At 44.1% G+C, this 16875-nt stretch overlaps 1 protein-coding gene across 1 annotated transcript in view; it reads left to right on the top strand.

Annotated features, from left to right (window-relative positions):
- Positions 1-16875, top strand: part of Shc3 (SHC adaptor protein 3) — a 153850-nt gene that overhangs the window by 91328 nt on the left and 45647 nt on the right. The window contains exons 6-7 of the mRNA XM_010607587.2: positions 2820-2871; positions 15049-15175. Coding sequence (XP_010605889.1) covers positions 2820-2871; positions 15049-15175 — 179 coding nt within the window. The remainder of the gene's footprint in view (positions 1-2819; positions 2872-15048; positions 15176-16875) is intronic.

Genomic DNA, 16875 nt, shown 5'->3' on the forward strand with positions numbered 1-16875 from the left:
TTTATAAAGAAACTTAAAAAAAAAAAAAAAAAAAAGTGAAAAGAAAAACCAAAACAACAGGGTAATTGCTAATGTGGCTCAGTGCAAAGGCCCTGGTTGTAATCCCCAGTAGCACAAAACATGAACAAAAACAAACAGAAAAAAAGAAAGACCACTAATGGAATGATCAAACAAGATCAAGCACAGACGGAATTGGGAAGTGAGAGCAGGGGATGAAGAAATAATAACAGACATTTCTGAACCTATTTTGAATTTAGTGCATTCACCTTGTAGCTGGGCAACGTCAGGAGCGGTGTTTTCAGTCCTATGCACTCCCCTCCTGTGCTGGAGAAGGCTCAAGAACGGCCTGGGAACCGCATATCTCGACCTGGCGATTGGCCATCTCAGGAACATGTCTTGTCCCTGGTCTTCCTTCCCCAACTGTGAGGTGTTTCTCAAATTAGAGTAGGATTTTTTAAAATTCTGTATATACCAGTAGTGCTGACTCAAATTAATTTGTTACTTTAACGTGTACAAAATTGACAAATTGACTCTTTGTGTTTATACTTTTTATTAGACCCTAAAACCTAACCAAATTTAGATATTAGATACAGAGAAACACTGTGAATCCCATAACATTTAAAGTGACATGAACTCACTGTGGGCGAAGTTGGCTTACCCTGAATCTCTGCTCCCTGTGTGCCACTGGACTGGCCTCCCGGGTGCAAACCCTTCGAGTTCAGCCTTTCCTGGCACCTGATAACTTAATTCTTCCACTGATTTCTACTATTCAAGAAAAACTTCACTTGTGCATCATTATGTACAAATCTCACAGCAATTTGCTTAAAATAGAGCAAAGGCATCTGAACTCTGTTCTTTTCTTTCTAGTTTTTAAAAAACCTAGCACCTATAATGATGCAAGCTCAACTGTAAAGTTTGGTGCTGAAGTTGTGTGCAGAACATGGTGATACTGTGGCCATCTAAATGATCCTGGATATTCTCATATTAATTGTTTAAGATCACCATGGAAAGGAAAGCATTCAGCAGAACAACAAATTATGCTGGCATCTCAAACACTGGAGAATACACCCTAGTCTTCCTTGGTTCTCAGTTTAAGAAACCCTGGTACTCTCTAGGATGCTCATAGAAGGCTCCCAAAGACCCTTCTAACCCACATCTCATGAAGCCAGGAAGAGGCTACCGTTAAATGTACTCTCTGTATTTTTGGCAGTAACTTCAGATCCTTACCAGATCCTCCTGGATGGAAATGTCCGCAATTCCGTTTTGCGGTTTCACTGCCTTCTTCTCCCTCCCCTACTCACTTTGACACAACAACAGTGAGCAGGAAAGGAAGCTGCTTAGATGAACCTCACCTTGGGGAATGGCCTGGGGTAACCATGCTGGAAGAGCTCTCCTCCTCCCCTGCAGACCTGGGGGTGGCCTGCTCAGGGTGCTCCACAAGCGAGACACTCCCCACCCTCTCTTCTTGCAGCATTTTTGAGAGCACTGTTGAGAGGGAAGGTCCTGTGGCCTCTGCTCACAGACATTAAACAATGCAGGGAGGTCTCCACAGAGAACACTCTGGGTGCTGCTGGCAGGGGAGCTATCCATTCACTTTGAAGCCACTGCATCTGCTTGAAGGCCTGTGAGACAATAATATATTTGGGGGTAGCTGAGACATGGTTAGGTGTTATCAGTTACCCCACTGAGATTGTTTTTGAATGTTGCAAATGTCAACCCAGCAGAAAAGTTTTTCTGGCTCTCAAGGATTGAGAAAATGATTAGCTTTTCTGATTGTTTAGAAATTAGCATGATCATGGCTACCTTAGTATAACTTTGTCATCTTATTTTCCACTATGCACTGGGTCAATGAAAAGGCAGATCAAGAAACTCTTATAGCCACTGTACTAGGGACTGAACTCAGGGCTCTGGCAATGAGCTATATCCCTAGCCCTTAATTTTTTGTTCTGTTTTGATACAGGGTCACCCGAAATCACTAAGTCATTCAGTATGAGCTTGAATTTGCAATTATTCCACCTCAGACTCCCAAGATGCTGGAACGATAGCCATGAGCTACTTATAATCTTAAGAAGTTAAAGTCATTGTTTATGTCCAAGAAGAAGAGAGCCATCTTTTCTTATCCATTTGCAAGGAAATATTTGCAACCAGCCTTTGAATATCCACTTTGTTTTTCTTGTAGACCAGTGCTTCTTGAAACATTATTCCCAAGCCCAGCAGCAGCTGTCAGAAACCCACTTTGGAGTTGCAGTCCAGACCCACTGGATAGGAAGTTCTGGGGTGTGGTCTGGCAATCTGTCTTAATAAGCTCTGTAGAGGATTTTGACCCTAACTTAAATTTTGAGGGCCCTTCATGCAGATAGTGCAGGTAGCAGTGGTTCTCAACTTTGGTTTACATTAGTATTACTAGGAGCTTTTAAAAAATCCTGACATCCGTGGCTCACATCCAAACCAATAAAATTAGAGCCATGGGAATCAGGCATCAATGATTTTAAAGATCCCCGGGAGAGGCAACATGTAGAGAACAGGTCATCCTTGCTGCTCTCGGTGTGGCCATGGGTTGGCAGCATCAGCACCAGGGGGACTGGTTGGAAGTCCACAACCTCCCCTGGCCCAGGCATGCTGAAGCAAAATGTACCCCCCAAGGCCCCTGAGTGCCCACGTCACAGTTTGGGAAGCTACTGTAGTGGGCTGTTTTGTAGGCAGCTTTTGGCTCCACGTGATGGATTCATCCTTCTCAGCTTGTGGTTTGTGTGCTGTACCTCTGTGGTGCTGCCTCTCACTGTGAGGAGTGATTCAGATGTCTCATTTTTCTTAAACAGGACACAACCGACTATGTTGCCTATGTCGCCAAGGACCCCGTTAATCGCAGAGGTAAGCAAAGCTTGACCCATATAATTGCTCATTCGTGTATGACCAGGTTTAATACTGTGGACCAGATGTTCCTTGTTATCTCAGCTCCCTTCACCCAAGTGAGCACTTGTCATATCGTGAAGAATAATTAGGGTTTTCAAGGCACGCACATTGCCTGACAGTGGTAGGAGATTCTGGATGTCGCTGGGTATTGAGCCCAGACCTGTAACCAGATGGCGACAATTTGTTACACTCGACTTACACATTGCCAGCTCCTATCCATGCTCTCAGTAGCCTCGTTTCTACCCGGAAGGCTCTATACCTGCCCATCTTCCTGCCTGGCTTCAGCTCCTGGTGTGTGTGTACCCAGGGCTAACCAAACTACCTAAGCCACCTCACATTGCCCTGCTGAGTTCTGGATCCCAGCATTAAAGCTTAGTGTGCTGTCTGTTTGTGCTCTGCTGAGCCTCTCGTAGGGCCTCAGACATAGGCTGGATGGACAGGGTGGGGGTACAGAACCAAAGTCTGCTGGATGGTAATGACCACCGCTGCCATCGAACCCCACTGGCGAAAAGCACCAGTGGAACTGAGAACAATTCTGAGCAGCATTTCCACTACCAGCTGGCTCTTCCACCCCTTCCAGCTCCCACCCCATCCACCAACTGCTGATTTTCCAGTTTGCTTGCATAATTTAAAAATCCACACACACATATTTCCTCCTTTTTAAATTACAGTACTAATGATATCCTAGCATTCTGTTTTGCCACCTTCCCCCAACAGTGTATCTTGGATGTATTTTCAAGACAACCCATACAGGCAGATGAATTGATTCTCATTGTGGCTCTGCAGCGACCTGCTCAGCAGAGACTCCTGAAAACTCCTTTCTCATCCTTACAAATCGTGTTTTGTGACTTGTCCTAAAGAGGCATTTTCAGAACTACTGGATTGGATAGTCAAGATGGCAATGCCCTTGCACATTGCCCCCCAACCTGGTTGTAAAATTTGCATTCCCATGTAAGTGCATGTAAGTTATTTTCCTCCTAAGGTCTTTACCATACTTGGATGGTAAAGGATCAGGTTGAAAATCTGATCCCAGAGATGCCTTGCTGACAGAAGCTTCAGCCCACCACTTCTTAAATGGAAGGCAGCTTTCATGAAATGACTACGGAGAGCCAGTATTCACCTTGGGTGAGCAGGGGCACAGACTATCACAGTCAGGACTGTCCTTGGGACCAGCTGAACAAAAGCTCACTTGCCAATTTAGACGCTGGACTAGAGCATCCAAGTTGGCTTCTCTTCCATGTTGGTGCTCTCCAGGGTTGATTGAAAAGCAGTATCAGCAGGCTGTTCTCCACTCCATGGAGTCCCAGGACTCTCTATGGGACCACCCGCCCCCCCTCCCGTCCTCAGGGCACTACAACTTCCTATACAGCCACCCTTGCCTTCATGAGACCAAAAGTGGAAGATTCCAGTGTCTTTATGACCAGTTTTTCAATATTTCCGGGACAAAATACTACAAGCAGAGAGTCCTAAAAAAACCAAATGTATTGCCTCACAGTTCTATAAACTGGAGTTCGCAGTAGTAGCCTGAGACCCATAGAAGATCTCTCCTTGTCTGCTCTTGGCTTCTTGGAGTTGCTGGTGACTTTAGCACTATGTGACTTACAGATGCGGTTCTATAATCTTTTGTCATGGCATGGCATTTTTCCTGTGTATTTGTGACTTCACATGAGCATCTTTTTATCAGGATGTTGGTCACATTGGGTCAGGGACCACCCTACTCCAGAATGATCTCATCTTAGCTATTTATAACCACAATTAGCCTATTTCCAAATGCAGTCACATTCTGAGGTCCTGGGGTTAACATTAAAACATATCTTTTGGGGGAAAGACATAACACAAACCTTAATAGACGCCAATTCCTTTAACTCTTCTTGGGGTGCACCAAGTCAGGGCAGGTGGTAGGGAAGGAGAGGTGGCAAGTTATATCTGCTCAGGCCCTGGATTCCCAGTTTCAGCCTGGGCTTAGCAGCCATTGAAGCTCTTTTTCTATTTCAGTTTGTTTCAAATTAATGTCAAGTGATCCTAGGCCTTCTCCCCTTTTGGTGAACCTTTAATTACTCTTAAGTCAGTGGTTCTCAAAATGAGCCACGTTTGAGAGATACCAAAGGGAGCTTTATAAAAAAAAAACTTCACTGCTCAGGCTTCTGAGACTGAGGCTCAGATAATGATTCTTTTAAAGAGCTCTTGGGGTGATTCCAGTATGCACCCAGTGCTGGGAAATAGGGTTTAGGCTTGTGCCTTGAAAGGGTTTGGCCTCCAGGCATTGGCTTGGGGTCATGCATGGCTATAGCTTCTATTTTGTTTCACAGGATTGAGCCCCATACTCCCCTACTCTCTCACTCCAGAGTCCCAGGGATTGGAGGTCTGTTCCATGTGCCCAGTGCTCCTGCATGCATCTCTCCTAAGTTTTGCCTGCAATGCTCTGGGCCAGACTGAGCATGAAGCACTATTCTTTGTGCGTTGGGTAACTACCAGCTAGTACAACAGCTCTGTGAAGGTCTGCATATTTGTGCCCCACTAAAATTCATGCTGAAATCCAATACCTCAGTGTGGTGGTGGTATTAGAAGGTGCAGCCTTTGGGAGGTGATTAGGCCACAAGTGGGGAGCTCATGAAGGAGCTTAGAGCCCCATAGAAGAAGCTGCAGAAAGCTCTCTTTCTACTACATGGGGACACAGCAGGGGGAGGCATCTGCAGTCCAGGACTAAAGCCTTTGCAAGACATAAAATCTGCTGGCACCCTGACACTGGACTACAGCCTCTGAAACTGTGAGAAATAATTGTCAATTGATGAAATCGCTCAGGCAATGAATGGTATTCTGTTGTGGCAATCTGAGCTAAGACAGGCCTGTAGGTAAGATACCGAGTGAGAGAGGTTCACTCTTTCAGTTTTATTGCCTGTAACAAACTATCCCTTGCTTAGTGGATTACCAACAACTAGTGTATTATTTTATGATAGACTATGGGTCAGGCATTTAGGACTCATTTAGCCAGTTCATCTGCCGTTTGCTTTTACCTGAGATCACAAGTAGTCTTTGGCTGGTGTCTGGACTGGTCTAGGGGGTTCAAGTTGGCTCCATTTCCACACCTGCTACTTGGCTGGAGTCACTAGAAGGCAGTGTCAGCAGGTCCTTCTGTACTCCATGGAGTCCCTTCAGAGGGAGAGCTTCCTACATGGTCGCTCTGAGCTCCATGAGACCAAACTTGAATCCTCTGGTGCTCTGAAAGCCACTTTATTGTTTAAAGCCTTCACAGCCTGCTGAGGTTCATGTGAGGGGAACCATGCTCAGGCTCTGAGGAGAGTGTCAAGGAACTTCAGCCATTGTTATCCACAGTGCAGAGGCCCAGGCTCTGAAAGGCAGTGAGACAGCTGCCGCTACCTCACCCATGTCCACCAGCCTTATTTCCCAGGAGGGCCAGTGGAAGGGATTCTCACAGTTGCTTCTCTCCTTCCTGTTCCCCTTGGCCAAGATGAAGAAGGTTACTTAGTATGGATGGCCTTTACCACTGGCAGACAAATTAGTGAGACCTTCTGGATGCGAAGGTTCTTATTGGCATTCTCCAGTCTCTAAGCTGTCATACAGAGGCCCACGGATCTGAGGCTCTAGCAGGCTCGGGAATTGTGGTTCCTCAGGCTGTGAGCACAGCTCCTCGAGGTGGTCAGGGTCAGGACCCACTGCGGTCCCAGGAAGTCTTCTGGCCAAGTCCTATCGCAGTAGGTCACACTGCCTGTCTTTGCTTCTGAATACTGGTACTGTTTGCATGTGGGTGTGTCTCCTCTAGAAGAATTTCTAATGGGAATCTACATCTGTCTAGTACCAAGAACCCACACTTCCGGTGGGAAGGGAGTGCCTTTCACCCCACTCATTAAGTGCTATGGAACCATCGCCCGGTTCTCAGGGAGGTGAGGGTCGCACACGAGGGCAGTTTCAGGAGGTTGATGAATTAGAGTTAAAAAGCAGAACCAATAGGAGGCCTATACACTGCTGGTGATGTTTGCAGAGATGAAACTCCCATCACAGGAGGCTTTGCTGAATACTAATATGCCATTTTTTGGAAAAATTAAATTAAATTTAAAATTTTTTATTTAATTTTAATTGACGTATCATTGTGTATGTTTATGAGGCATGAAGTGCTGTTTTGATACCTGTTTACAATGCATAATGATCAAATTAGAGTAATTAACATTTCTGTCCTCTAAAACATTTAACATTTCTTTGTGGTGGGAATATCTGAAGTTCTCTTTTACAGTTTTTTGAAATATGTGATCATTATTGACTGTAGTCACTCTAGTTGGTAATTGAATGCCAGAACTTATTCCCCCTCACTAATTCTGTGCCTGTTGATCAATCTCCCCTCATCCTCCCCTGCTCACTTTGCCCCAGCCTATGGCAGCCAATATTCTACTCTGTGAAATAAGCTTTTCCTGATTTCACAAATGAGTGAGAATATGCAGTACTAGTCTTTCCATGCCTGGTTTAATTTATTTAACATTGTGTCTTCCAGGTGCATCTGTGTTGCCACAAATGACAAGACTGCATTCTTCTTGCAATGCACACTCTTCTATTACATGTATCCATACAACATTTTCTTTCTCCATTTGTCTGTTGGCGGACAGTTAGGTTGATTCCATCTCTTGGCTATTGTGGTTGATGCTGTGATAAGCATGCAAATGCAGGCATTTCCTCAACATATTGATTTCAATTTCTTTGGATAAATGCCTCTCGGGAATTCTCATTACTGCCCAGTGACTTCTATGCCCTGCAAACTTATACATGTACGAGACAGGTCTAAGTGCTGTTTGGCTGACAAAAGCAACTACAAAATGAGGTTCAAATTAAACAGATGCCATGGGATTTATATACCTTGTAGTCAAAATAGGGGGTCCTCCCTGGTACTCCCTAGACTGAGGCATGCAAGTTATATACAGTCCTTAGGAGGGAACCAGATGCATTTAGCCTGACCAGCTCCTAAGATATCCCACGCTCTGCTCCTAGGATATCCCACGCTCTCTTTTTGAGGTCTTCTGAACAATGGAGGATCTGATGAATGGGCATGAATGGGAGCCCCACAAACAGGAAATGCTGCCAAAACTAGCTCTGCTTGTTTGGGACTCTTTATGACAGATGGCTGTTCCAACAGAGGAATCTGGTTCCTTTGGTCCTAGACAGCCTTAGGCCCTAAGAGGTGACTTTCTGGGAAAGGCCTGAGATACTAAGAACTCAAGAGTAGAAAATAACACAGCAACACCTGTAACTTTTATTTCTCTTGGAAGCAAAGCCTTCTCTGTATAATTGATGAATGCAATGATTTGTTAATTATTTTTTTAAAGTAAAGATTAAATATTCCCCATTTTCTGTGTCCCAGTGCTCTGTGATCTGGCCAGCTGCAGGTTTTCCAGGCAGGCACAAGTTGAAGCCAGGGTCTTGAATATTTATTTGCAGTTACTGAACAAAGGTGTTTAGATTGTCATGTAAAACATTAAAAACAACCTGGCCCAATTCTTTAAGCTGTGTTAGCAGCTCTACACCCTGGCCCCCTCCCACAGATGGACAGTGACGGCAAACCTTTCAGAGACTCAGTGCCCAAATTGCAATGCAAAACGCACTTATTTATTGCAAAGTGCCAACCCTGCAATGAAACCTAAATACAGAGGTTTTAGTTTAGAAAAAACCAACTGTTATCTGACACTTGGCTGCTGCGGCGACTTGGCTCATGCGTCAACAGCGAGGGCTCTGTGCACCTGCTGTGGAACGCGTGCCATAGGGTTGCCACCACTAGACAGGGCAGGGAAGGCCTGCTCTCTCGATGCTTCGCACCCATCTCCTGGGCCTTCAGGGCTCCTTTCCTTAATGCCCAATCTGCTGAATCTTGTCCCACTTGGGGCAGCCTTGGGCACTCTCTTTGGAGCTTCCCCTGCAGCTGTGAGTTTTGTGGGGAAAAACAACCATCAAAGAGCACCTGCTGTCTTGTCCCTTGACCCTTCCCAGCTTCCTGCCTCTGTCAGAGACTGAGGGCTGCGCAGTTCTCCTCACATCCCACTGCCCCCACCAGGCCTCCTCACCCACACATAACTCTCCCAGTGCCCTATTCACCTTGAAGGCCTTTTCTGCACATGACTGCTGGGTGGATCCTTTGAAAATGGTGCAATTGCGCCCCTCCTCTGCTCAGCTCAAGTACAATGTCACATCCTTTCCATGCCCATGAGACCTTCTGTGAACTCACTTCTGTGTCATTCCTCACACTTTCCTGCTCCCCAGCCCTCCAGCTACCCCAACTTCCAGAAGTTCCTTGAATAGGCCTTGCAAGCTCCTGTCCCAGGGTCTTTGCATTTGTCTGACCCTGAGCCTGGAACCTTCTTACACCAACCTTCTCAGGCCCTGCCTCAGAAGGTGTGGGGAAGAGTAGGTTCAGTGTAACTGTAGGGTGTGGAGCATGGGCATTCTGCCACCAGCTTGTCATGCTGAATCCAGTTAAGTAGTTCTTACATTTTTTTAATTGACAGGTAACCCTGTGTGGTTTTGTCATCTACAACAGTATGCTTTGAAGCACATTTGGCCCTCTAGGTCCACAGGTGCTAGATCCTCAGATTGAACCAACTGCAGATCAAATATATTTGAAAAAACTCAACAATAAAAAAAACCACAATGATAAAGATGATACAGATAAAAACTGCAATAAATAAGTGTTTACATAGTATATACAGTATAACTAGGTATTACTAGTAATCTAGGTTTGAAGTATGCCAGAGGATGTTCTGTGCAAATACTCATCTTTTCACATAAGGAGCTTGAACATCATGGACTTTGCTGTCCTGGGCGGGGTTAGTTCAGAACCAATGGATTCAGAGGGGCAGTATATATTTTCACTGTGGAATGGTTAAGTCTAACAGTGCATCGCCTCACAGCATTATAATTTTTATGGTGAGAACACATGATACTCTCCTCACATTTTTAAGAATACTGTAGTCTCCTTGCTATACACAGAATCCTCTGAAATTGATTCTTCCTAACTGTCATCACATATCCTTGGACCAACACTTCCCTTTCTCTCTTCTCTCCTTTTTTTCTCAGGCTCTGGTAACCACCATTCTACCCTGTACTTCTATGAGATCAAGTTTTTAAATTCAGTCTCCAGATTCAATGAAATCCCTGTCAAAATACCACTAATACTGTTCACAGGAAAAGAAAAAAAATCCTAAAATATGTATGGAACCACAAAAGAGCAAATAAGCAAAATAACCTCCAACAACAAAGCTAGAGGTATCATACAACTTGACTTCAAAATATACTACAAAGCTAGAGTGATCAAAAAAAGCATTATTTTGGCATAAAAACAGATACTTAGACCAATAGAACAGAATAGAGCCCAGGATAAATCCACGCATTCACAGCCAACTAATTTCCCACAAAGATGCTAAGAATTCACATGGGAGAGGACAATCTCTTTTTTAACTGGGGCTGGAAGAAGTGTATAGTCATATGCAGAAGGATACAGGGAGATCCTGTCCTCCCATCATCTGCAAACATCAACTCATAATAGATTAAAGATCTGATTGCAAGACCCATAAACAATGAAACTTTTAGAAGAAAACTAGTGGGGGAAAACACATGGGCAATATTTTATGACATTGGTCTGGGCAAGGATTTTTGTGGCTCAGGGCTCAAAAACAGGCAAAAAAACCCCAAAAACAGACCAATGGAGTTATACAAACTACTAACTCATTTTAGCTGAACTAAACCTCCCAGAGAGAAACCGTAAGTTAGGGATTATACTAATTATAAGGTAGGGATTGTACTCCCTTACCCATGGGAGACAGGCCCCGAGACCCCTGGTGGATGCTGAAACCCCAGGGTGATATCCAGCCTATCATTTGGTGCCCTTTCCACCTTAACTCAGCACTTAGCATGCTCTGTGGCTGTGACTTCCACGGTGTGAGGTGCGACAGCAAACCCAGCATGAGTTTCCTTTTCATTCTTCACAATTTCAGACTTTGCAGGTTGCAAACTGGTTCTTACTCTGGACCTTCCTTAAGTCAGGAACTTTCATGTCTTCACTTAACACCTGCAGGCTTCTCTTTGGCTCCTATGACCAGTCAGCATAACTACTCCTGTGCCTCAGGGCTTTCATTAAGTAGAGTCAGGGTTACCTGAGCACAAGCTCTTGGACATCACTGATCTGCCGAGTGAGGTATCGTTCATTCTCAGAACAATGCAAGTTTAAAACTTATGAATTTTTTGGAATGTTTAAAATCTACAATTTTATTACCGTAGAAGACACATTGCCATGAATCCCCCTCAAAATATTTCTCCTCACTTCAAACACACTTAGCTCATTGTTCTTGACACTTTCCTTTTTTCTGGTTTTCATTTTTCTATATTTTTTACTTGTATATGTTTGCTATATATAAAATAACTGCATGCATCTGGGGAACTGGTACATATACATGTGGCATGTAATCCTTTTTACCTCCCCTCTCCACCCTCCCATCTCCCTCTTCGCCCCAGTTTTCATCTAATATTTTTATGCCACAGTTAACAATAGGAAACAAACCACCGAAAGCAAAGTCAAAAACAAGAGGGGGCCACTGTGTGGCCCCTCAAACTCAGCAGACAGTGCCTGCTTGCAAGGCCCAAGTGACATTTCTGTGCAGGAAACAACACAGGATGAACAGAGCGTGCAGTCTTGGGGTGAGGCCCTGCTGGCTCTTTCCTCCCCAGGTTGTCAGAGAGGCCCCGTGTTAAGACCCAGGACAGGAAGTTCAGAGCAGGCTGGAAGAGGGCAGAGATGCCTGAGCAAGAATGAAAGGGTTGTTTGCTGCAGTGACGCAATTTGCCCATCTGACCAACAAAGGAGGTACCTCAGGCAGGGTGTTGAGAACACGCTCAAGCGAACAAGCAGCACACCAGGAACTACAGATTCTCAGTTGGCCCACAGTCGGTTGAGTGATCGGATGGCCAGGGGCAGCCTTGAGCACCAAAGGACAGCTGTAGCCACTGGCTCCTGCATGCATTTGGAGAAACAGATGAACTGTCACTTACTTGATGGACGGGGGCACAGCCGGGCCCTACCTTCTCCTCTATTGATAACCACCATTCTTCCGCAAATGGAAGGCCTCTGCATTTACCTTTTCAAGGAGAAAGTAGCCCTTGGTGTGGCCATCAGACCCCCTTACTAATATCAAGGACCAAGCCAGCTAATTGGGGTAAACTTGGGCCAACTCTAGAGAGTGACTTCAGCTATCCAATTATCCAGGCAAGCAACACTTAATAAATAATCGTATCTATGATAAAATAATATCAATGATCCATGATAAAACAGAGCCAGGACACTTGTACCTATTTAAATAAATCTCCTAGCTGTTGCTAATATACAGTTGCTGTATCCTAAAACAGGACTGCTGAATCAACAAGGTTCTCACACACGCTCTTCCCAGGAAATACTTCTCCTTGGGCCCATCTGCAGTGTGGGTGAGAGGAAGCCCAAGGCTCCGGGGCCTGGGTGACCGCCTCCTGCGTGAGCTCACGGTCCCTGACTGGGTTGGGACATTGAGAAGGCTGTGCCTTGGTGAGAGTCTCTTCCCTGGGTAGAGGAGGGAGAGTCTCTGTCCCCTTCCTGAAAATTGCTGGTTTCTGCAGGGACAGCCCAATTCCATGTCTCGCTGTTGTGACTAGTGGTAAGAGAAAAATGGAGTGTGATCCACATCAGTCCCTTTCTCCCAGGAAAATTCCTTTATCCTACCCAGTAACAAGACCACATTAAGCTTGTGACAAGTTGTCACAACAAACTTAGTCATCAATCGCACTGGCTTTCATTTTTTCCTTTTTCCTTTATTGCTGCATTTTAGGTATACAATACTGTTACAGTCAACATTGGGATCTTGTACCTTTACATGACAGATCTTGGCTCTTTTTTTCCCCCCATTCCTCTGCCCTCTCTTCATCTCCTCCACCCTTCCCTGTTTACAGAAATTTTGTTTCCATTTTTTCTTTTCCCTTCTTAGCTTTCCCCTCCCCCTCCCACTTCCCCTACACCTTTAGACATTTCTCCTGTTACACAGTATCAATTATGCATTTTGATTCTTATTTACACTTTTAGTTTATCACACCTGAGAAACTATTTGGTATTTACACATGCATGTCCCATTAATTTCACTAAAGAGTCTGACCTCAATATGCATCCACTTAGCTATAAATCTCTTTAGTTTCTTGTTCTTTGAGGCTAAGTAGTATCCCATTTTATAAAAAAAAAAGTCACGGTGGTATGATTCTTTTAATTCTTTTGGGAAGACACCCAGCAGAGGAACTGCTGGGTCAAATGGGACTTCTAATCCTAAGTGTTTCAGGTATCTCCATATTGATTTCCACAGTGATTGCACCAGTCTGAACTCCCACCAACAATGGAGAAGGGTTCCTTTCTCCCCACAGCCCTGCCAGGATTTGTTACTGGTTGATTTCTTAATAGCAGCCATTCTCTCTGGAGTGAGGTGGAATCTCAGTGTTGTTTTCATCTGCATCTCTAGAATGACCAGTGATGTTGAAATTTTTTCTTATGTTTATTTGCTCCTTTTACTTCTTTGAGAAATATCTGTTCATTTCAGTTGCCCATTTTTGAATTGGGTTTATAAATTTGGTGGGTCTGATTTTTTTTTTAGTTCTTAATATATTCAGGATAGTAGACCTTTGTCAGAGAAACAGCTGGTAAAATTTGTTTCTCACATTGTAGGTTGTCTCTTAGCTCTGTTGATGGTTTCTCTTGCAGTGCAGAAGCTTTTTAATAAGATGAGATCCCAGTTGTTGATTCTTTCTGCTAGTTCGCATGCTATTGAGGATTAGTTCATGAAGTCTTTGCCTATGTCAATATCTCCAAGAGCTCCGCCTAACTTATCTTCCAGCAAGTTTACAGTTTCTCTTATAATATTTAGATCTTTAATCCACTTGGATTTTAGTTTAGTGCATAGTGAAAATTGGCTTTTATTTTGATTCATGAATCAGGGCAGCCTCATTCTATAAAACAGATAAAAGCTCCTACTGGACAATGGCAGAACAGTGGGTCTTGTAAGGTGGGAACAAGGAAAAATAATGATAGAAAAAAAAGACCCTGATTGTGACAGCTGGTTACTTTATTTCAGGTAAGGGCTAAAGTAGAGGACCTTCCTTATTATTTTAGCTCAAGTAGACTAGAATGTCCTGTTTCCTGGAAACGCTGTCCTAATTCTGGGGTCTGTCTGTTACCCTAAAGTTTCAGTTTGATAGTGGGGTATTTGGCATGAGTGGCATTTTGGTCTGGTCTGGTCAAACAACACTCTCCATCATTATGTTTAAGATGTTGCTTACACAACAGGCCAAAAGCCCCTCAGGTGGGACAGGTGGAGGAGCTGTGACTCTTTTGCAATGGATGTGTTCCTTGAGGGAAGACATAATTTATAGGACTCCAGAGAAGTACCCCTTCCTTGGAAGAGAGGCTGGGAGGCCCTCTCTTCCTTCTCAAATTTGGCTTTCTTTTGTCTGCCACGCATTATTCCAGGATTGTGTAATGGCTGGTGCTTGCCCTGAGCAATTAAGGACCATGCCAAGTCCTTCCCTGTGTCTGAGTGCTCTCATTCTGACCTGTAGACACCTCTGACTTTGATCTGCTTTTTCTCATGGGTTAAATGAAAATTCAGTCTCACGTTTATGTAGATGGAGGAGGCCCATTCCTGGGATGGTCACACTTGTGACTTAATGTCCTTACATTCATGTTAAAAGGCTTCTGTTCTTAATGCTTCCGGGGGCCACATTGGGTGGCCTTCAAGGGACCTGGTTTGTGCAGGATTTGGCTCTTTGTCTTGGTGAGATCTCTTGAACACTGTTTTCCTATCCAAATCAGAATTAGTGATTTGTGGGCTGTAAAGATATTGAAGGACTGTCAGTTTTAAATTGGAAAAAAATTAGAGGTAGAAATCATTATTTCACAGGCAGTAGGCTCGTAAGAAATGCATACCAGCATCATAGCTGTGGGTTGTCCCCAGGGTGAAGCCAAGGGACATTTGCTGGGACATACTATGAAGGAGGGATGTTCCTCTTGGTCATCTGCCCCTCTCTCCAAGGAAGCTCTAGCATCTGTCTTTAATGGGTCTGTGTCCCCTTCTCTCCCAGCCTGTCACATTCTGGAATGCTGCGATGGGCTGGCCCAAGATGTCATTGGCTCCATAGGACAAGCCTTTGAGCTCCGGTTTAAGCAATACCTCCAGTGTCCTTCCAAGATTCCGGCTCTCCAGGATCGGTGAGTAGTGCTGCGACACCATTTGCAGTGGCCTCTGTAATTTATGACCTTTTCTTTATAAACCACCTTCCCCACTCTGTGCTATGGATGGACCCATCTCATCACAGAGCTTCCTGGGCTGACAGACACCTGCCTGGTGCTGGGATCAGCCCAGGAAACCACAGATGGAAGCCAACATCCTCTCTGAATGTGTAGAAAACAGTTTCTGGAAACTATAGTGACAGTAGCCAAGGTTACCAAAACGTGACTTCATTGTACTACTTTTTCATTCTATTTCTTCTGCATCAGTGTGATTTTCCCATATGTCACCCCTTTGGGTCTATCTTCACAGGTTCTGTGTGCCCCATGGTCCTTGTCATCACAGTTAGCTGAAGTCCTGCACTACAGGACTCCCACTGGTGCCAGTATTGTTTCTACTTTCCCGGCCTCTGTAGCCTCACAGCTTTGGAGCTTGTTTGCTTTGTGACCCTGAGAAAGTTCCTTAGTCTCTCTCAGTGTCAGAAGCTTCATCTGCAGAATAGGAATAATAGTGGATGGACAATTGTTTTAGGCGTTAAGTGAAATAGTGAATGTTAAAAGCAATTGTACAGTATTTAGTCATGTATAAAAACCATCCAGAGTCTACCTATGAAGTTTTCTGAGGACATAAGCATATTCCATAGAGCATAGGTCACTCGGTGTTCTGATTGAACATGGGTGCACTCTGTCCTGGAGGAACATGCACGCTGAAATCTATTACATCAATAAACAAAATTTTATTTCTCCTGGGCTTCTTTTTTACTTTTTTCTCAGTAGTAGGAATGGAACTCAGGGTCTTGCATGTGCTGGGAAAAGCACTCTACCACTGAGCTCCTTTTTACTCTTTATTCCCAGCTCCTTTTCACGCTTTTCAAACTTGTGAGGCCACAGCCCATGATGTAGTCATGAAATCCCCTTTGAACCCATTATTATGAAGCCTCCTTTCATTTCCCTTCTTCTCTGCAAAAAGAGACTTTTAATTTCTACGGAGAGACTTTTAATTTGTTTCTCTCATCTTCTGGAAAGTTCCTTTTAAGACATTCATTTGGAAAGTGCCTGAGAAGGACCTGCTTTTTCCGACTGATAGAAAGTTCAGCGAGCTGGGGCAGGGAGAGGTATGCCAAGGGGGTTAGGGGTAGGAAGTGGGCCTGAGGCCCCCCTGATGTGAGAATGAGTTAACAGACATCTTCACTCTGACTGCAATGGACAAAGAATTCACCAGTATGTATTTGTTACCAGGATAAATCTCGGAATTTACAGTGGGGTGGAAAGGAATAAGTTGCAAAAGGGTGGAAATTGTTTATGAACTTTTTGAAAAACTTCTATACAGTTTATAGATAAATAGATGTGTAGAAAAAAATATAAAACCAGAAGAATCCTGCACATCGACTTCAGAACATCTGAGCATGGGGCCGGGGTGTCAGGCAAGTGCTTGAGTTTGAAATGTATTTGTTGCCAACTGTATTTGCTTCAGATATTTTGGAATGAAAATGTTCTAGTGTCCACAAAGAATTCGACCAGTATCCAGCATGTAGATTCTACCATTAACATTTTATTATTCATATCATATATTTCCTTGTCCATCCAAAGTAAACGTGCTGTGATGTTCTATGTGGTTTTGCTTTTGCAATGTGGAGAAGCTATTTCTTTAAAAGCAAGGAAGCCAAAAAAAAAAAAAAAAA

The sequence above is a fragment of the Fukomys damarensis genome, unplaced genomic scaffold (genome assembly GCF_012274545.1).
Source record: "Fukomys damarensis isolate Sample0158 unplaced genomic scaffold, DMR_v1.0_HiC HiC_scaffold_27, whole genome shotgun sequence".
Classification (NCBI taxonomy): Eukaryota; Metazoa; Chordata; class Mammalia; order Rodentia; family Bathyergidae; genus Fukomys; species Fukomys damarensis.